Source organism: Mastigoproctus giganteus, chromosome 3 (assembly GCF_048544385.1).
Source record: "Mastigoproctus giganteus isolate SK-2022 chromosome 3, ASM4854438v1, whole genome shotgun sequence".
In the NCBI taxonomy this organism is placed as follows: domain Eukaryota; kingdom Metazoa; phylum Arthropoda; class Arachnida; order Uropygi; family Thelyphonidae; genus Mastigoproctus; species Mastigoproctus giganteus.
Genome location: NC_143577.1, coordinates 234,364,931 through 234,387,449, shown reverse-complemented (window position 1 = coordinate 234,387,449; position 22,519 = coordinate 234,364,931). Strand labels below are relative to the sequence as shown.

The following is a 22,519-nucleotide window of genomic DNA, read 5'->3' as shown; positions in this document are numbered from 1 at the left end:
TAGGTAGGTGGTCACAATTCAGTGATCTCACTGAATGTATATTAAACTGTTACATACTCACGACTATGGGTACTCATGATTTGGCATTTTTCATGTTGTAAATGACATGACATTCCAGGGAATTGTGGACTCGTCACTTTGAACAAAATGAAAGTCATTTTGAATAGCTACTTTAAATGTTTTCCTTTCAGAGGTATATTTCAGTTTTTTTTTTTTTTTTGTTTTATAATTTGGTTAATGTTTAATATCTCTGAAATAAAGAGATATTAAACATTATAGGAACTTTTTTCCTTATTTTTAGCTGTAGAATGTGCTCTTATGTTTGTTGTATGCAATTTTGACATACCACATACTGTTTCCTCCCCCCTTCATGGCTAGAATTCCCTAGAAGTCACTTTGCCATCTGTTCATAGAGACAGATCTGCCTTCCAGAGAATTTACGTCTATATGAAATCAGCCAGTGTTATGTTATACATGTCATATTCAATGATGGACTATTAAAATGCAGCTCTAATTCTTCATGTTGTTACTGTCATTGAAGTGAGTGTGCTTTTATAGAATTTCTCTAAAAATTATTATTTCTTGAGAAGGTTATCATGTTAATGAAAAAATTATAACATGATCATTTTAGGAAATGAAAATCTATATGAAATAGAAAGGATGAGTTGAAAAGTCAGGTTATCGTGCAGAGTCCTACACAGTCATATTTATAGTGTTTTTTTTTTTTTTAACTAGAATTTGTTTGAGTCAATATTTGGAAGCACTATTTTTAAAGATTTTGTGATATCAAAACTCAGCCATGTGTGTCAACCTTATCCCTACAGGCATGGTCCTAGAGTTATCTCTGCCTACATATAAATTTAAAAATGTAATTTTTGAAATAATGAATGAAAAACATTTTTAAAAAACCTTACATTTTTTTTATTATTTCAAAATACTGTAACTTACTATCACAATAAAACACTCTAAAATGCAAAATATAATAGGAGTATTGTGACTATGATTTTACATGATAATTTTTCTTGCTTTAGCTAATGCAAATTCTTCAGCTATCATCCATATCGGTGTTTTTTTTTTCAAAATATCTCTTTATATTGATATCCAGATTACTAAGCCTTTCCTGAAGCAGCGTAAATACTAAATAATTCTTGGTGAATTTTAATTTTAAAAAAGACCTTTGTCTCCAGTTTCAGCTAAAATAGGAAGAGTCAAAACTATTTGCAATGCAATTACAATATTTAGTACTATGTTTATTAAATTATGATCGCATATTAGTTTCAACAACTCTTTTGGGTCAGAATTTTTGAATTTGGTTGGAATCTGTAATTGTCTTTAATGATTCCAGCTATTCAAAAATTTGTTGCTGTTTATATCACTTTTACTCAAAGACACAATTGTTAAGTTTGTATGTAATTTACTGTAATGTTATTTATAGTCTTCAAATATAACTATAAATGATAAAAAAATACTTTTAGTGTTGATAAGAATATTTTCACTACTCTGCTACCATTTAACATTGCAGTTTCATAATAAAATTTACTGTTGGCAAAAGTTTATTATCAAGAAAGTAAATTTTGTAAACTTAATACATGATCTCGATATATGACATCATTTTAAGAAAGATAATTAGTATAGTTAATCTACCTTGTGTTGTAGAAGTGGACAGTTTGAATAAAATTTTAGGATTCGACACATTATTAGAAGGGAACGATAAATGAATTGGGCAATTATTATTTTTTTTTATTCATCATCATTCCACTCTTCCATTTGGCATGGGTTGAGTCCCTATTTAGATATTGTTGTCGATCTCTTGCATCATTTGTTGATAACTCTGAAAGCCTGTGTTTTCTTTTAGGCATTGGAGCCATTCTCTTTTGGGTCTTCCTGGTTGGTCTCTTATCTCCAATTCTTCCTGTCAGTACTACATTAGGCAGTCTGTGTTGTTTCATCCGGTTCACGTGTCCAAACCACTGAAGTTGTTTTTTGTAGATCTACTCTATTATTCTGCGTTCAAAATTTAGATCTCTCCTTACTTGTTCATTAGTTTTATGTTCTCTCCAATTTGGTTTATTGATTTTCCTTAGACATCTCATTTCAAATGACATTATTTTTTGCCTTTCTTTCTTATTTATTCTCCAATTCTCTGATCCATAAGTTGCTGTGGGTATGATGCAGCTTCATATAGTTTAATTTTTAGACTATTTGAGATTTTATTGCTCTTCCATATGTTTTTGAGTTTGTTTATGTTTGTCCATCCGATGTTTAGTCTGTGATTAATTTGGTCAATATTACTTAGGTTTCCGGTTATTAGAGAGCCCAGGTATACAATTCTTGTACTTGTTCTATTTGTTGATTTTGGATGTTTATGTCTTCTATGTTTTTTCCAATTTGCATTACTTTGGTTTTATTTATATTAATGTTAATTCCATAATTGTTGCTTGCTTTATCGATGTTTGTTAATATTTCTTTTAGTTGTTCTTTGGTTTCTGTTAAATTCACAATATCATCTGCATATTTTATGTGGTTTATATTTTTTCCATTTATTATTGTGCCTCTTTTTTTCTTCAATTGATTTCATTAGTTCTTCTAGGTAGATATTAAATAGATATGGGGATAAAGGGCATCCCTGCATAACTCCTTTCTCTATTTCAAATTTCTCTGTTTTAAGGTTGTGAATTTTACTATTACTCTTGTATTTTTATAGAAATTATTTACAAACATGATTATTTCATGATCAAGTGGGATTTTTTGTATTTGCTTCATTAAATTTTCTCTGTTTACAGAGTCAAATGCCTGCTTGAAATCGATGAAGCACAGATAGAGGTTTCTTCTTATTCCAATATTTTTCTGCAATGATGTTTAGTGTGAATATTTGGTCTATTGTTGATCTGCCTTTTCTAAATCCTGCTTGTTCTTCCCTATTGTTTCTTCATATGTTTTTAGTATCCTATTTTGTAAGATCCTTATAAATATTTTATATATATAGTTTAAAAGGTTAATGGGTCTATAATTCTGACAATTTTCTTTATCTCCTTTTTTGTGTATAGGTACTATTATTCCACTTTTCCAGTCTTCTGGTATATCAACTGTAAATAAAATTAGATTAAACAATTGTGCGAGGTGTTTTAACATTGCATCGCCTCCGAATTTCCATAGTTCGGCTTGGATACCATCATTTCCGGGTGTCTTGTCATTCTTAATTTGGCTAATTGCTTTCTGAACTTCTTTTGTTATCGAAGGTGCTTTATCTCTTATATTATCTAAGGCAAGAGTGTTTTTTCCTTTCCCTTTGAACAGAGTTTGGTAATATTCTTTCCATATTTTTTTAAATTCTTGCATGTTTCCTGTTTTTATATTGTTTTTATTTTTCATCGTCAGTGTTTTTGGGGTGCATGTTTTAGAGAGTTCCTTTAGAACCGGTTAATTTTTTTAATTATTGATGTTTTATAAGCTTGCTTCCTTGCATAATTTGGCCATTGCTAATACTAATTTGGTAAATGTCAGTGGCTTAATTATAACAAGGAGTATGTTCTTACAAATATCATTAAACCAGAGATTCAGTTAATAGGTTTTCTGTTATATAATATCTTTTTAAGTATAGCACCTAAAACCCAGTTAGTTTTTCACACTTGCAAATTGTTTTATAGTATTTTGCAGCTGTAGTGAGAGGTGCTGGAACAAATAAGCAAGCTAAAATTCTTGAAGACCTAGACAAAGTAGAGGTAAGTTTTGCATGTCTTGGACTTTCAGAATGCGATTTATGAATTTGAGTTTTATGAATATATCTTGAATTGATGTTCTTTTATGTCCATAGCCAGGTGGTCAGTCATGAGGGTACAGAAGTACACGTTTGAGCAGTCATGGTTCAAGTTTATGTGACTACTAAATATGGTGATGTTCTTCTGTTCTCTTTATCTTGTGAACCCTGATCTTATGTGGTCTTTCTCCGGAGAAAGACCACATAAGATCAGGGTTCACAAGATAAAACAGAAAATTTATTTTAGAAAAAAAAAAATTAAGTAAAACAATCGTGGATTATCAGGACATTCAGTACATTGTTAGAAATATTATATAGCAGCAGGAGTAAAAAATAAAAATGCAGATTATTTTTAAATTAATCTATCGTAATTTATATTAATCCAACACTATGGGGGTGTAGTGGTACCTAAAATGTGACAATATCTAAAATGATTACTTGCCCAAAATGGAATGGACTGAATTTATAAGAATTGAAGAACTTTACCCCTGTGTAGATTTTAAAGCTGCCTCTCTCTCTCTATTTTTTTTTTTTTTTTTTTTCAAATTTCTTGTTGAGAATAATTACAGATACTGCTCAGATGTTTTGTGGTACAGTCACTGCTGATGTGTATCACATCAGCAGTGACTGTAAAGACTGCAGGACATTCAAGGAAGATTAGAAATTGTTGCATTAATTATAATTATTTTTTTCCATTCTTTAGTTAATGTTGAAAACATATGGATTTAAGGGACAGGCCGATTTTTTTTTCCTTTTTTTTTCTTTTTTTTTTTTCCTAAAACCATTCTTAAAAAATTTCTAAAAACATCTTAATTTTTTAAAAATATTTTAAATAACATTTAAAATCGAGGCAATGTTAGGTGGGTCGGAAAACTGCTAGATTGGGGGGATACAAGGACTAATAGATTAACAGTAGCCACTGGCAGAGGTGAAAGTGATTCTTGCACTGCTTCTATTGGAATGAGCCGCAGCCTGGAAAATAAGATGCAGGATATTTCAGAGACTGCTGGGAATCATTGGGGTACAAGTAAACACATGGGTTGTGTTAGGGTAGCTAAGAAAAAGAACAGGTGCATGTATACTTGTGTGTACACCAATGCTAGGAGTTTAGTAAATAAATTTGATGAATTTGAGGTATTGCTCAAAACATCAAAGGCAGATATTGTGGGGATTTCAGAGACGTGGTGTCACACAGATATAAGAAATGCAGAACTGGAATTTGGGGAGTACAATGTCTACAGAAAGGATAGACAGGATAGGAAGGGAGGAGGGGTTATGCTATTAGTTAAAAAACACATAAAATCCAAGGAAGTGAAGCCAGTCGACATCGCTGGACAGTGCAGTGTCGAGTCAGTTTGGTGTGACATAAGCATTGGGAGATCAAAATTGAGAGTAGGAGTGTGCTATAGGCCTAATGACTCTGATGAGTATAATAAGAAACTGTTCGGAGAAATAGAGTGGGCCAGTAAATCAGAGAGTCTTATAATGGGGGATTTTAATTTCCCAGATATTGACTGGAATTTGGGGGCTGGTCACTCACACAGTAGCAAGGCTTTTGTGGATTTATTGGATGATTGTTTTCTACATCAGCATGTTCGGGAGGCAACTAGAGGGAGTAATACTCTTGATTTGATTATCAGTAGTGATTCTTCATGCATTAAGAATCTGCAGATAAATGAACCACTTGGTGGCAGTGATCACAGTGTGCTGAAGTGGGAGTTACTCAAAGAGGTAACTACCATTAGGGGTAAAGGGAAGGGGTATTGCTTTCGTAAAGGCGACTACAATGGACTGAGACAGTATTTAAATTCTATACAGTGGGATCAACTGATGATATTGCCAACAGCAAATTCAAAATGGGAAGCATTCAAAGAACTTATTGTGGAAGCTACTAGGCTTTACATACCAACTAAGAAATATTGTTCAAGGTTTAGGCCTAAATGGTTGTCAGATGAACTAATAAGGCATATGGCAGAGAAGAAAAATGCATGGGATACATACAAATTAACACGTGACACGGACGCCTATGATAGATACAAGTTGATCTGTAACCAAGTTACAAAGGAGGTTAGGCAGGCGAAGGCAGATTACGAGAAATCCTTGGCAAGGGATGCGAAGAAAAACAGCAAAGAGTTCTTTACTTATGTAAACTCTAGAAGGAAGGGGATGAATCAGATTGGTCCACTTGAGATCGATGGGTCAACTGTTGATGACCCTGCTCGGGTAGCTAACAAACTAAATGAATATTTTGCATCGACATTCACACATGAGGAGTTATTCAGCGAGGGGAATGCCAGAGGTGTATTCAACTCTAGCAGTAAGCTAGAGAATCTTGTAATAACTGAGAGCAAAGTGGAGGAGAAATTGTTGAAGATAAACACAAGAAAGGCACCTGGGGTGGATGGGATCTATCCAGTTATATTAAAGGAGGCAGCAAAGGAGGTAAGCAAACCCTTAGCCATAATTATGAGAGCTTCCTTGGACTCAGGGGAGGTACCCATTGACTGGAGATGTGCAAATGTGACCCCAATTCACAAAGGGGGATCAAAGGCTGACACAAGTAATTATAGACCTGTGAGTTTAACTTCTGTTCCCGGAAAATTAATGGAGGCACTGGTGAAAGAAGCACTGCAGGATCATCTAGACAAGACTTCAGTTATAGCTAGGACACAGCATGGTTTTGTTAAGGGGAAGTCTTGCCTGACCAATTTGATTGGATACTATGATGCAGTCACAAAAGAACTGGATGCAGGGAATAACTTTGATATTATATACTTGGATCTTAGAAAGGCTTTTGATACTGTTGCACATGGAAGACTGCTGCACAAATTGGAGCAGTGTGGCATTGGAGGCAAGTTGCTGCTATGGATAAAGGGGTGGTTGAGGGGGAGAAGACAGAGAGTGGTAATCAATGGACACTGCTCATCGTGGACTAATGTTATTAGTGGAGTCCCTCAGGGTTCAGTATTGGGGCCTTTATTGTTTTCTGTATTTATAAATGATATTGATGATGGTATATCAGGCTTAATGTCCAAGTTTGCAGACGATACGAAGGTTGGCAGGGTTGTCAAGGACACTACTGACACTATGCTGCTGCAACAGGATTTGGAAAGGTTGAGCAGATGGGCTTCGAGGTGGCAAATGAAGTTTAACATTGACAAATGTAAAGTACTACATATGGGAAACAGCAACCCCAGAGCAACGTATCAACTCTGTGGTACTACACTGACAGTGGTAGAGAATGAAAGGGACCTGGGGGTGGTGGTGCAGGCAGATATGAAGTTCTCTGAGCAGTGCAGACGAGCTGCAAGAGTAGCTCATGGTGTATTGTCAATGATATATAGGAATTTTTCTAGCAGGGATAAGGAGGTGATTATTCCCTTGTATAAGGCAATGGTCAGGCCACACCTAGAGTACTGTATACAGGCCTGGAGGCCTCATTTCAGGAAGGATGTAGAGCTGCTGGAACGAGTACAGAGAAGGGCAACTAGATTGGTGAATGGGACAAAGGGGTTCTCTTACGAAGAAAGGCTTAAGTTTTGCAAATTACAGTGTCTGGAAACTAGGTACCAGCGGGGTGATCTGATAGAGGTGTACAAAGCCTTGAATGGTTTGAGCATGCTCAATGCTGATGGGATTCTTCCTCTAGCTCAGAAAAATCACCTGAGAGGGCATAAATTCAAATTGAGGAAAGACAGATGTAGGATAGATGTGCGGAAATTTGCCTTTAGCCAGCGGGTGGTTGGTGGGTGGAACAGACTTCCATCCCTTGTCGTGGAAGTTGATAGCCTAAATAAGTTTAAGGCTCAGCTGGACAGGTATTTCGAACGAACAGAGGGGTGAAGTGGAAGTGGTTATTTTTATTTATTTATGTTACTTTTTTTTTTTTTTTTTTTTGGCTAATGCTGCATAAGCTTGCTTTCTTGCATCAAATGCCTCTACTAATGCTAATGCTAATGCTAATATTTTAAAAACAATTTTTAAATATCTGGGATGACCACATAAGGTTAAAGGAGTTCACAAGATAGAAAGAACACAAGAACATCACCAACCTAGGGTGCTGGCTGTTTTTACAACTTATATACACTCAGTGATCACTGAATTGTGGCCACCCCATCAGTAATGGATTGTGCTGCATAGATCGCAGTATAAAAAGCCAAACAGCTTTGTATGCTAGAGAGCGGTAATGTGTATCTGATCATGCACATCAAAGTAATAAAGTAGCAGTTATAGACATGACACCCAACATGACGTGTTTCCATATTGAAAACAACATGTCTTGTTGGTTGGTTGCGTATAGCTTATTGTGATTAAGATGTAAAAAGAATGGGGTCAAACAGGTCAAACTACCTCTTGCCAAAAGAACTGTAAAGGATTACTCAAGGTGGATGTTCATGGTAAGCAAAGGATTCAGCGCGATGTGTGGGCTCAACCTCAGGTCACTGTGTAACAGTTGACATCATAATACAATACGGGGAATGCAAGAACAGTTTCCCAAATAATGATGTGCTGCACATTCAGACGTATGGGGTTCCACAGCAGACAACCTGTCTTCTCTGCTGATCATCATCAATAATGAATTCTGCTATGTCAACAACATGCTGGTTGGATATTTGAGGACTGGAAATGAGTGTGCTGGTCAGATGAGCCCAAATACATGGTGTAACATGCCAACATCTGTGGTGCAAGCAACATGAGTCCATGAACCCATTGTGTATGGTGCCCACTATCCAGGCAGGTGGGTGTGGTTGCGTAATACGGGGCATGTTTTGCTGGCAAGAACTAGTACCTCCCCTGGTACAGACCAACATTTTGCCAGTGAGATCTACTTGCAGCTCTTAGGAGACCATGTGCACCCTGCCATGTTGCAACTTTCGTTGGGCAGAAACAGGATCTTCCCAGATGATAATGTGCTATGTCATTGGGCCTGCACTGTGCATGAGTGGTTTGAGTAACACAGTGAAGGTGCCAACCATATTGATTGGCCTCGAAATTCGCCTGACCTCAATCCAGTTGAACACCTGTGGGATATTTTGGAATGGGAACTGAGGCGAGACATATGGACACACAGTCATCGTCTATTCTGACACTGGAAAGCCTTGCAGGCAGCATGACTACAGTTCTCTATGAACATCTTCAGACATCTAGTGGCAATGCCTAGGCAAATAGTAGCTGTTATCCATGCAAACAGTGGCCAACACAGTATTAGGTAGGTGGTCACAATTCAGTGATCTCACTGAGTGTATATTAGACTGTTACATACTCATGACTATGGGTAAGATCTGGATTTGGCATTTTTTGGGTTGTAAATTTAATTTTTTTTAATTTGTTCCATAACCCTTCTTTTAAAAAATAACAAAAATAAGATAAACAGTAACCAACGTAAAGAATCACTCAATGACTCCACTAACGTCAGTAATCTCTCGCACATTTAGCCTTTTCATTAGTATGTGAGTTATGGTCAGTACATACATAGATCTGCATTTTGAAGGGTACTTCAATTATTATGTTCCTTTAATGTACAGATTGTAAAGAACTGTATTTACAATTAGTGTGAAATCTACTAATTGTAGACACAGTTTTTAACAGATGGCAGCACAAAAATAGCTTTGAAAATCAGAGGAAAATGCACCTGTTCCTGATTTGGACTTGCAAATGCCAAAATTGAAGATTGTCTGTGGAATTCAGATCCAGAATTTGATAAAAGCAGATCACATAATATAAATAGCTGTAGAGGATATTGTTGCATAAAAATGAATATTTTGTAAATAATGACAGATTTTATTTTCAAATTAAAAAATATATATATTTTATTAATTTGGTTTGATGTTTGAACCATTTTTACCCTAGTGTTGGGCAGTCAAGTCAAAATGAGAGTATATTAATGTTTTAATGCATTTACTGCATAAAGTTTTTTTCATTTTTGAAAAATTTCAGAATTCCAGAGTAATATTTTTTTAATCGCTCTACAGAACTTGCTGCAGTGAAGATTCACTGCAGCGGACCCATACATATGTTGCAAACTCACTGCTGAAATGGTTAAGGAGATTGCAGAGAGTCCATCAAAACAACAATAATTCTATAATATCTTTGAACCAATGCATTGAAGGTTGTTTAAGAATGAAATACATATTTCATACATGTGAGAAATGATAACTAGTTAACATATTTCTCTTGTATGATATGCCCATTCTTGATAATAGTTTGCGATAGAACAGATTATATATATGTTGCAAAAACTAAATAACCCTCTTTCTTCCAATGAGTATGAGTTGACTTTATTGTGGAGACAGCACCCCAGGTCAGGTAAGTTATTTGGTTTTCTTAAAATAGTTTTTAAAATGTTTTTAGAAAAAATTTTGCCTTCTCCTTTAAATCCATATGTTTTCTGTATCTGCTAACCATCCTTGTCCTGCTGTCTTTAGAGTCACTGATAAGTGTTACAGAAAGAATCAAAAAATGTCTGAGCAACATCTGTAATTATGTCTAATAAGAAAGTAGATAGATTTTGACTGACTCTGTACAGGGTAAAGTGCCTTAATTCTTCACAATTCAATTCTGTTTACCTGTGTGCACCATGCTGCTAGTAATAATAATAATAATGAAATATCTTATTAGCTGGAGATAGCAGTATTAGGAGGCTATACATTCCCCCAATGCAACTGCAACGCAGTGTCCCTGAAGCGATTAATGTGTGTTGTGTCTGTGAGAGTGTTTTTGCAAGCCATTTTGCATGTTGAGCAGGCTGAAAAATGCTCCGAAAAACTTTCTCCCTTCATTTGAGATTGGCTAACTACAGCGTCAATTGAACACCACTTCAGAATTTCCTTCAGTTTTCAAAGGGAATTGAACCTAGATGTCTCCAAACAGGCAAACCACTACATATAATTGCTGATTAAGCTGCCACAGAGGACACCATACCACTAAAGGAACAATTTAGGAGTGGTTGTTGCTGAGCCTTTCAGGAAAAGTCTGATGACTCGATGGATATGTAAACGTCACTCCAGTTTGGTTTGCAGTACAAAATTGCTTGATATGTCACTAGATCTGTATATATTCACATTAGAAAAAGTAGATTTTCTCTTTTTGTGCTTGTTGCTCTTTTCATAAAGTCATCCACAAGGATCTAGTAGGTTTCTCACGTCATTATTTGGATATTGGAGGAATTCTTAAAGACCTTTACAGTTTGGGCCATAGGTAGCCACTCATAAGTGGAAGAAGTTGAGGCTTTTCAGCCCATACAACATTCAAATTGGCCTGTAAACACAGGCTTGTATTGATATAATGCAATATTCAAAAATGTATACTATTATCTAAAAAAAAAAAAAAAACTAAATAGTTTCATTCCCCCAACATATCAGTGGCCTCCTGTACAATTTCTTATTAAACATAACAGAGTCATCTGATACCAGCTACAGTCTGGTTTTGTCAAAGATTGTGGATTGTGAGAGTAATCTGCTGCTCACATTATATTAGTCAACAGCTTCTCAAAGTTGTATACTTCTGAGTGGTTCTATCTTGTGAAACAAATCAAAGTCACACAGATTCGTGCTGGAGAATGGGAAAGGTAGTAAAGGATTTCCCATTGTCACCACTGGAATAATGGCTTCACAATACAAACTGCATGACACTTTGTATTGTTATGCAAGGTGACTGGCAGCCTCTGTAGGAATGATGCCACTTTCATCATATTGTTAGACCTCTCATTCTTGGAGAAGCATTTGGAATTATCATGAAAGCTTATTACTTGCAGACAGTGCTACTCACCTTGAACAACAATACAACATGTCATGTGCCTGGTGCCATTACTGCAGTGGTGGCAATGGGAAATTCTTCAACACACCCTCCCCTCCAACTCATTTGCTGGACATGAATTCTTGTAAGTGACTTTGATGGTGGTAAATTTTATTACAAAATATATTATAAGAGCTTTATAAAAAATTGACTACTTTGCTTGCATTGTAAAATTTATCATTATTGAAAACTAAAATAAATTTGTATAGTTTTAAATATAATGCTCTATTTAATTTTCAAACGTACATTTGATAGGTAACTGGTTGCTTTGCCTTGACTGAAATATCTCATGGGACTAATACTAGAGGAATGAGAACAACAGCAACTTATGAGCCACGTTCACAGGTGATTTATTATATATTTTTTGTGGTGTAATAATTTATGATAACTAACTTTTGAGATATTCTTCTTCTGGAATAGTGATCAGATTAGTTTTGCTAGAAATTAAAAATACCTGTAAGGAGTATTTATACATACATATTAGCAAAGTGAGAGTGAAGAAAATGCTACTGCCAAATTCTTTTTAGTTCCAATAAATTCAACTCTAAAATTATTTCAAGTTAAAGAATAGTTTTATCATATTCATTATGATAGTATATTCATTATTTAGCAAAAAAAATTTTAAAAAAATTTATACACATTTTTAATTTAATCTGGTGCTGATTTTACTGGACATGGCAGGTGTGCTCTGAAAAATTAATTACATGTTAATTATACACTAGTCAGCATCAATTTTCTCCCAGAAATAATTTTGAAAGATTCTCGTAGGAAATAGGTTCAAAACCTCAGATACGTGCTTAAAAAGTTCTTATCACCCTCAGTTTTCAAATATCATAGATTAATGACTGAAAACTTAAAAGCGGTCTCCGATGAATATGGTGAAAGATTTCACCAAGATATTTCTCAAATGGAAAAAAGATACCAGGGAAAATGGAGTCCAAATATGTTGGCAGACTACTGTTGGAATCTCGCACGGCAGACACCAATGGATGATTATAAAAGGCAAAAAACAACAAAATAAGTGTTTCGTTATCACATAAACATTTTTGTGAAGAGAAAAGGTTAATAGACCCATTGTTCAATATTTAGTACTATATGTAACATTTTTCTTGAAATATATGAAATCTTTTTTACTGGAAACTTTTTGACTTTTATTCCTTCTCCTCCCCTAAAATTGGTGGTTGTGACAGCAATATGGTTGCCATATTTGAATTCAGCAATGTAAAATCTACAAGAATCATCCTGAATTTTAACAGGGAGCGGAAAAAATAAATAAATAAAATTTTGCTGACCAATGTTATTGGTTCAGAGTTAATTTCTGTACCTTCCTTAAATATGGACAATTTTATTTGAGTAATTTTTGATGCAAACAATTAACAGCTCATTGTTTACCTGGAATTATATATGGAAAGAACCTGTCAGATTAGTGCAACCATTTTTGTTACTATTTTTGCCTTCTGCTTCGCACTCGCACACATTCAGTGATTGGATAAATCCATTTTCCACTTTTGGAAGGTTGGGTAAAAATTAATCAGCTGATAATTAATTGAGAGAAAATTATATACTGTATTTAATTAGTTATTTTTTTTTATTATTTGAAAAGATATTGTTTATGAATGAGAATAAACAACCCTCTGATAGTTAAATTTTGTTTCTGAAACAGGAATACATCTTGCACACTCCTGATATTGAAGCTGCAAAGGTGTGGGTAGGCAATTTAGGACAAATTGCCACTCATGCTATTGTTTTTGCCCAGTTATATACACCTGATGGACAATGTCATGGATTACATTCTTTTCTTGTTCCTGTCAGAGATCCTCAAACCTTGCTTCCTTTTCCTGGAATAACTGTGGGAGATCTTGGTCCTAAATTGGGTTTAAATGGCTTGGATAATGGGTAAGTTACTTTTATTGATAACTTTAACTCATAAATATCTTATTTAGATAAAAATGGGAATTTTCAGATAAAACTGGGAATTATTGAGAATTCTAATACATTGGAGCTACAGCCAAATTCTTTTTATTTCCAATAAATTCAGCTGGGAATTTTCAGAGGCCCCAGTTGTGATCTCTTCAGTAATGACATAGGATGTAGGTTCTGTTCTAAGCACTTAAGGGGTGTTTTAATTTTATAAGAAAATCTAATTTAAAGACTTTTGTGAAAAATATTTTAAAATTCATATTTAAAAAAAAGTAATGTATTTGAATTATGAGAAATGGCTATAAATGAATATTTTGCTAGCAAAGATGAATAATTGAATATAGTTGATTTTGCTAACAAACAAATTTTAATTCATATTTCAGTAGAGTTTGAAGAGCTATTGGAATTTCAAATTTTAACTTGACTGAACTTTTCAGAATATATATATATATATATATATATATATATTAACTCATAGATGTGTAGGTTTTTAATTTTCATCTCATCATGCCGATTTATCATTTGAGGGTGCTCTCAAATCTTTAGCATCTCTATCAGGCATGATAGATTCATAATTTCCTGTGTTTTCACCATAACCTGGTGCTGTGTCATTTGTTTCTGTGCCTAATCAACTAAGGTTCTATGGTATCACTGTACCGTGTCTGTGAATTGTTTGTATTCTATGGTTGGTCTGACCATCACTCTGGATGATAAATTTGAGATTCTGGTGGTGGGAGTGTATGTGACTCTTAACTCAGCTATGGTGATAATTTGGTGCCTCCATCTGCATGATTCGTCATATTGACAACCCTTTCCAGCTATCCATTCCTGTGATCCATTGTAGTCTGTTGTTCACATGGGCCTCTGTTTCTGTAGCTTAGGCTTCACAGTGTTTAAAACTATATTGGGGTGGCTGTTGTATTCCACAGTTGTGTGAGATGTTATTTGAGTCATTTTGTCCTATTTGTATTTTCATATGGTTCTGACCAGCTGGGGTAGCCTTGTACCTTAGATCCTTGAATGCTGACTTTATTTCTAACCTTATGCTCTGCACTCTGCTCATTCTGTCTGATTTCTCATCTATGGATATTGCTGGTGTGATCTGAATAATTTTGTGTGCCTAAGTGCTGTCATAGTTACTGTTTGTGGTGATAATGACATTTACCTTCCAATTCCCATGCCATTTCACTTGCTACTTTTAGCATTATAATTATACCAGAAATGGTACATTCACAAATGGACACTTGGAATGTAGCAGTATATTCAGTTTCCTATAAGTATCTTAGAATATAATAAAATATTCAATAATTGTGTATTAAACAAGAATTGTAATGACTCTTGAACTGATTAGATGATCTTAACTTAAATTATATCAAATTTTTTTCTGATTATATGACCAAAAGTATTATGTAACCCCTCTGCAAATATTGTGTACTATGCGAGAAATCCTCACCCCACCCCTACCAGCATACATATATCAGCTTAGATATAAATCCCAGGTCTGCCTATGCAACAGAAGTACACTAGAAGCTAGTATGACTTGTTGATTGGAATTTCCAATGGGATATGGTGGTTGGATGCCACGTTGGTAACCTTTTTGTATGTGCAACAATGACCCATTTGAACTTGTGGTGGGCGTAATTCAAAGGTAGAAAACCATAGGTGGTAATTCAATAGGAAACAAGTTCTGCATAACTCCACAAACTTATGAAACATTCACCAAAAGGTGGTGGGTGCAAGAGTACATGTGAACAGGTGAAGTTTTTACGGCTCCAGCAAATAGAGAAGATTTTGCTTTTTTATTGACTTAAATTGGCATATTAATTTATTTTTTAGAGTTGCTTTATATTCCTAGTAACAATACTTTAGTTTAAACTGAATTTAGATAGATTTTGTAGGTTATTACGTAGTATCAGTAAGGGTATCAAATCCATATGTGGACAGGTTTTGCAGCCCCTGCGAACGATAGGTTTTTAATTATTATTAGCTGCTTTATTGACTTAATTGTTAGATTAAATTATTTTCTATAAGTAGCTTATAGACATAGTCAACACCGTGGTTTATTTTGAATTTTATATAGCACGATTTGGAAAGTAAATAATACCTTGTGTCTGTAGATTAACCGTTCGTAACTTGCCACCATTGTTATACGACACAACGTGTGCTAGCATAAGGTTTAACAGAAAACTAGATAGCGAGTATAGTAGTATCAATTAATCAGTAAAATTTATTAATCTTATGATGTTGACAGGGGATAAGAAAGTCATATAACGTAACTCAGAGATAATATTCGATACCGAAATACATATATATAGTGTTTAACTGCATTGGGATATAGGTTTAGGGTTATATTTTGTATTGGAATTTTATTGAACTTGAATAGAAATCATGACTCAGACCAGAGCAGCAAAGCAAAAGGCTCAAACTAGTGAAAGTGCTGTGGCTCAGGGGAGAACTGAGGCAAAGGAAGATTATGAGAAATCCTTGGCAAAGTATGCAAAGAAAAACAGCAAAGAGTTCTTTACTTATGTAAACTCTAGAAGGAAGAGGATGAATCAGATTGGTCCCCTTGATATCGATGGTTCAACTGTTGATGATCCTTTTAGGTAGCTAACAAACTAAATGAATATTTTTCATCAACATTCACACATGAGGAGTTATTCAGATAGGGGAATGCCAGAGGTGTATTCAACTCTGGCAGTAAGCTAGATAATCTTGTAATAACTGAAAGTAAAGTGGAGGAGAAATTGTTGAAGATAAACACAAGAAAGGCACCTGGAGTGGATGGAATCTATCCAGTTATATTAAAGGAGGCGGCAAAGGAAGTAAGCAAACCTTTAGCCGTAATTATGAGAGCTTCCCTGGACTCAGGGGAAGTATCCATGGACTGGAGATGTGCAAATGTGACCCCAATCCACAAAGGAGGATCAAAGGGGGAGACAGGTAATTACAGACCTGTTAGTTTAACTTCTGTTCCAGGGAAATTAATGGAGGCACAGTTAAAGAAGCATTGCAGGATCATCTAGACAGGCTTCAGTTATAGCTCAGACACAGCATGGGTTTGTTAAGAGGAAGCCTTGTCTGACTAATTTGATTGGATACTATGATGTAGTCACAAAGAACTGGATGCAAATAATAACTTTGATATCATATATTTGGATCTTAGAAAAGCCTTTGATACTGTTGCACATGGAAGACTGCTACACAAATTGGAGCAGTGTGGCATTGGAGGCAAATTGCTGCTATGGATAAAGGGATGGTTGAGTGGGAGAAGACAGAGAGTGGTAATCAATGGAAACTACTCTTCGTGGAGTCCCTCAGGGTTCAGGGTTGGATCCATTGTTGTTTTCTGTATTTATAAATGATATTGATGATGGTATACCAGGCTTAATGTCCAACTTTGCAGAAGATACGAAGGTTGGCAGGGTTGTTAAGGACACTAATGACAGAATCTAGAAAAGTTAAGTAGATCGGCTGAGAGGTGGCAAATGAAGTTTAACATCAACAAATGTAAAGTACTACATATGGGAAGCAGTAACCCGAGAGTAACATATCAACTCTGTGGTACTACACTGACAGTGGTAGAGAATGAAAAGGACCTGGGGTTAATTGTGCAGGCAGATATGAATTTTTCTGAGCAGTACAGATCTGCAAGAGTAGCTCATGGTGTCTTGTCTTGTCAATGATATACAGGAATTTTTCTAGCATGGATAAGGAGGTGATTATCCCCTTGTATAAGGCAATGGTCAAGCCACACCTTGAGTACTGTATACAGGTCTGGAGACCTCATTTAAGAAGGATGTAGGGCTGTTAGAACGAGTACAGAGAAGGGCAACAAGATTAGTGAATGGAACAAAGGGTTGCTCTTACGAAGAAAGGCTTATATTTTGAAAATTACAGTGTCTTGAGACTAGGCACCTGCGAGGTGATTTGATTGAGGTGTATAAAGCCTTGAATGGTTTGAGCATGCTCAATGTGGATGGGATTCTTCCTCTTGTTCAGAATAATCACCTGAGAGGGCATAAATTCAAATCGAAGAAAGACGGTTGTAGGATAGATGTGTGGAAGTTTGCCTTTAACCGGCGGGTGGTTGATTGCTGGAACAAACTTCCATCTGTCGTTGTAGAAGTTGATAGCTTAAATAGATTCAAGGCAGAGCTTGACAAACATTTGGAGCGAGTGGATGGGTGAAATAAGGGTTTTTTTTTTTTTTTTTTTTGGTTTTTTTTGGCCGATGCTATATAAGCTTCCTTTCTTGCATCATGTGCCTTTGCTAATGCTAAATCATAAAAGAGTAGTTCATTCTTTGTGCATCTTTCTCTGCGGAAAACATCATGGAATTCGTCCAACTATCCAGCTGCCCTGCTACTAAACCCAAGGTTCAGTGGAAGAGCAGCTGCACATAAGCCCAATATCACAGTCACCAATGTGAAATGCTGTTTGGAGTGGTTTCTTTTCAGGCATTCATGGAATCTAGAGCAGTAGCAGCAGCAGAAGGTGCTCTGGATGATGAACTTCGCTATACTGTGGTTTATCCCAATGGGCATGGAAATTGCCTAGAGAATACTTTCTCTCAGAGTGTATAATCTCGGCTAAGAAGTTTAGTGGGATTTGTTTGATATGGGGTTGCTTCAGACTTGATTCATTAGTCATAGTGCCTGAAACTATGATGTCCACAACCTACTTGGAATAATTATGAATTATTCCAAGTAGATTGTGGACATAGTTATGAATAATTATGTGCATCCTATATTGGGTAGTAGTATGGAAAGGGCCCTGTAATCAGCATGAAGCTTCCATGTTATACAGGACTGGTTTGTGAACAATGATGACAAAAAGTTGGACTGGCCAACCCAGAGCCCAAACCTCAACCCTATTATAAACACCTTAGGATGGGTTGGAGCATTAGAGAGCTGTGGTCAAAACAGCCTTCTTCCAAACTGGCTGTGGTAGTTATGGAGAAAAGTTGGCAGATCCTGGCCAGCACCTACCAGAAATTATAGAAAACATGCTTTTGTCAGTAGGATTAAGGCTTTCATATAGGCCAAAGGTGGTCCTACTATGTATTAGGTTTTGTGAGTTCAGAACCCTTTTTTGGGTGTCTGTGTGCTTCTAAATACTTTTGGTTATAGTGTATATCTAAATTTTTTATTACACTTAAACTGTGTGTCTTTTATAAATTTAAAGTTTGAGTAATCTACTTTAATTACCCCTCTCTATGTTTTTCTGAGAAAGCTAATAGAATCAATCTAAATTGTACATGATAGTAATTCCAAAATAATTTACCCACTTGTGAGGTTGAATTAAAAACAGTAGAAGAAGAAAGGATTTGGAAGTCAACACAGTCAAAAATGTAGTTCTTTGAGCACTGTAGGCTAGCAGCAAGGAAGACCCATAGTGTCCTATCAATGATTTATCAAACATTTGCTTGTAGAGGTAGGAAGATCATAATCTCAGTGTTTAAGGCAATTGTAAGATTGCACTTGGAATACTGTGTTCAGTTATGGAGGCTGCACATAAAAAAAGAAATTAAGCTTCTTGAAAGGCTTCAAAAATGAGAATCATGTCTGGTCCGAATGACAATCGTAAGGAGGAAAGATTTGAAATATATAGAGCACAGAGATTGGTAACTAGGCACTTTTACCTAATTGAGGTGTATAAAGCTCTGAGAGGAAAAAATAAAATGAATGAGGATGAAATTTTCAGTCATGAGTGATACCAGAACTAGGGACCATAAATTTAAATTGCAGGGAAGAGCTTAGACTAGATTGCAGGAAGTTTTCTCCATGGGTGATGAGGCATATATCTTGGGAAGATTCAAAGGTCAGCTGGATAGGTACCTATGTGAGGAGGGAGTCAAATAGATATTTATTTTTATTTTATATTATTTATTTATTTTTTATTTTTGCTCAGTGTAGCAGCAGCCTTGGGCTTCCTTGCATCATATGGCTAATACTAATGATGGCAAATTTAACTGAACAGCTCAAATTTTAGAGTATAGTTGCATAAAAATGTCAGAATATGGTGGACAGTTTTAATTAGGGGCTGCTGAGAGTTATAAAGCAGAAGCTGTTAAAACTTTCACTGTGGAACTTATTATTAATGCTTCTAGATGACTGCTATATGAACTGAATTAAATTCATCACCATTATATTTAAAGCATGCAGGGCCTGTTTTTCATTTTTAAAGTTGAAAGCGCACTCTTTTCTGAAATATGGTGATTAGAAATTCCACTGTTCATTTGTAACTTGTGCATAAATTTTTTATTAAATTAAATTCATTATTTAAAATCTTTAAAATGTAGTAGAAATGTGTGTTATACTATGTGCTCACTAAAGCATTTTATGATATTAGGTTCCTGATCTTTGATCACTATCATATTTCAAGAGAAAACATGCTTAGTAAGACTGGAAAAGTAACACCTGAGGGGACTTATGTTTCTTCTCTCAAAGTAAGATTGCTCTAAATGAGTTTTTTTTTTTTATATTTGGTTCACTTAAAATTGGCAATTTTTTTTTTTTTTCTTAGTTATATTCTATTCTATTATTAGTTATATACTCAGCTGTTAAAATTATAAAATGTGTATGAGTACAATTGTTGTTCATTAAAATGTTACTCTTTTTGAAATTCACTCCACAGTTAGAAAGACAGCATAATGAATACAATGTGACCTTACTTTAATTTTGTCCAGATAATGTATCATCCTGTTTTAGTGATAAATCTAACAAGCCTGAAGTTAAAGTTATTCTCCAAGAAACTTCTCATAAAGAGGTAGAAGCTGAAATGTGATAACTTGTATTTAAATAAAAATATGTTCATATATCTTAACTTCTCTAACTTGCTATTAATTTATCATCTGAATACTGCAAAAATTTAGAAATGGTTATTTTAGTTTTTTTTTTTTAATGCAGTGTATTATTTCATATTGGGGAAAAAATTAAGAGAGATTCCAAATTAATTAATTTTTTTCACATTCCACTTTGTCAATTACTTTGTCAAATGTAATGGCATTTTTTCATGTTTTTCATATCAAAGACTTTGTTAACAAATTATAGCCTTTTTTGGGATCACACAATTCACAGGAAACAGTGAAGAAAAGCCATCCTAAAATAAAAGTGAAAGTGTAGTAGAGACTATGTATGACAGAATTTCTGGCCCATACGTTTTGCAAAATACAGTAAACCCTTGCTAAATCTGGAGTAATTGGGGGTGATGTCATCTGGATTAAGCGATAATCTGGATTAGTAAAGAAAAAGATAGCCCCAAAAGACAAAAAAAAACTTAGAACACAATAAAATGAAAAATTTAATGGTATAGGTGGTGCTGATGAAAATAAATAAAAAAAATATCACTGTAGAGCTTTATTTAAAAACTATAAAAAGAATACATTTATCCATCGATAGATGGAAAAATGTATTGTCTTGTCTTTTTATACATTTATCAGGTGTGCAACATTGGCACGTGATGCCAGTGCCACTTGATCGTTGCTGTGAATATCACTTAAATACAGCTTTTTCCAGCAACACTTCTTTTGACTTCTTTAATGTCTGTCTATTTGATCTTTTATCACTCCCCACATCGAATTTTAAAGCTAATGTCTGTATTGATTCTTTTTGTTTTTTAATATCTGAAAGCCTGTTGGCCAATACCAAATTCTTCAGCAACTTTTTTTTTCCAGGAACACCATTTTCAAGTTGTTCTCTCACTTTGAGATTGTTAATGATAGTTAAAGTAAAGTGTTTTCTTTTTATTTCACTTTTTAATTCTTTAGAGCCCATAATTATATAAAATATGTTAACTTATGTACACATGCACACTGTCCTACCATTAATATCCGGACACTCCTCCATGGATGGGGAAACTGGTCCTATGCATGAAACATGTCACAGAACCTGCTATAAATATGCACACTGGTCTTCAAACAGACAATTGCAAAAGTGGGCATGCAAGATGACATGTTCAACAGAATTAATGACCTCAAGAAATGCTAGATGCCGATTAATATGGTGTAAGAAGTGCAAATCCTGGACTGTAGAGCCGTGGAAAGACAAGTCAAGGTTCGCACTCCATCAGTCTAATGGTCGTTTCTGGGTGTGACGAATGCCGGGGGAACAGTTCCTTCCTGATTGTATCCTCCCAACAGTGAAGTTTGGTGGAGGCAGTGTCATGGTATGGGGCTCCTTTCATGTTTTGGCTTGAGCCCATTAGTTGTTATTGACAAAACCATGAATGCTGTGCAATACTAGGACAGACTGGACAATTATGCACTTCCAACATTATGGCAATATGTTGGTGAAGGCCCATACCTGTATCAGCAAGACAACGTGCCATGCCATACTGCTCAGGTAGTAACAGAGTGGTTTGAGGATATAGGTATGGAAAAGTTGGATTAGCCAGCCCAGAGTCCTGACTGAACCCTATCGAGCATCTTTGGGATGTATTGGATCGTCGGGTATGTGCATGTCGAGATCGCCCAAAGAACAAGGCCGAACTGGTGACTGCGTTAAAGGCCGAGTGGAGAAACATATCCCCTGACATTTATAAAAAGTTGATTGAGGGTATGCCACGAAGATTGAAAGCCGTCATAAGAGCAAAAGGTTTCAGCACAAAATATTAAACGACACAATAAAAGCAATTTTTTTTTGTCTAAAGGCAGGTGTCTGGATATCAATGGTAGGGCAGTGTATATATGTATAAAGAAGTACGCAAACAAAGCGATATAAGCAATAACATCTGTCCGACTCAGAATCAACAACGATACTGAACAACATGCAAGGCAGTGCAGTGAATCACAGAGTAGTAACATTGTGCAATGTATGTTCAGTCTCTATCTGCATAGTCAGTCAGCATGCAGTAAGAGTTACTCATCTGCCTTCCTAAATCCTGTGTCTTTCAAAGTACTCAACTGTGAACAGAACTCTCATATTTCGATCTGGATTATCCAACATTCGGATTAGCGAAGGTTTACTATATAATGAATTCAGAATGATACCTTGCTGTGCTTCAAAATTTTCACTTTTCTGAAACATCTTGATGCGGACACTTGTA

The 22,519-nt window shown here is 35.3% G+C and overlaps 1 protein-coding gene across 1 annotated transcript in view; it reads left to right on the top strand.

The window, feature by feature from the left end:
- LOC150088856 (peroxisomal acyl-coenzyme A oxidase 3-like) overlaps nt 1-22,519 on the top strand; it is an 82,518-nt gene that overhangs the window by 22,354 nt on the left and 37,645 nt on the right. Inside the window, exons 3-6 of the mRNA XM_090370943.1 lie at nt 3,648-3,722; nt 11,807-11,896; nt 13,215-13,447; nt 19,826-19,922. Coding sequence (XP_090227069.1) covers nt 3,648-3,722; nt 11,807-11,896; nt 13,215-13,447; nt 19,826-19,922 — 495 coding nt within the window. The remainder of the gene's footprint in view (nt 1-3,647; nt 3,723-11,806; nt 11,897-13,214; nt 13,448-19,825; nt 19,923-22,519) is intronic.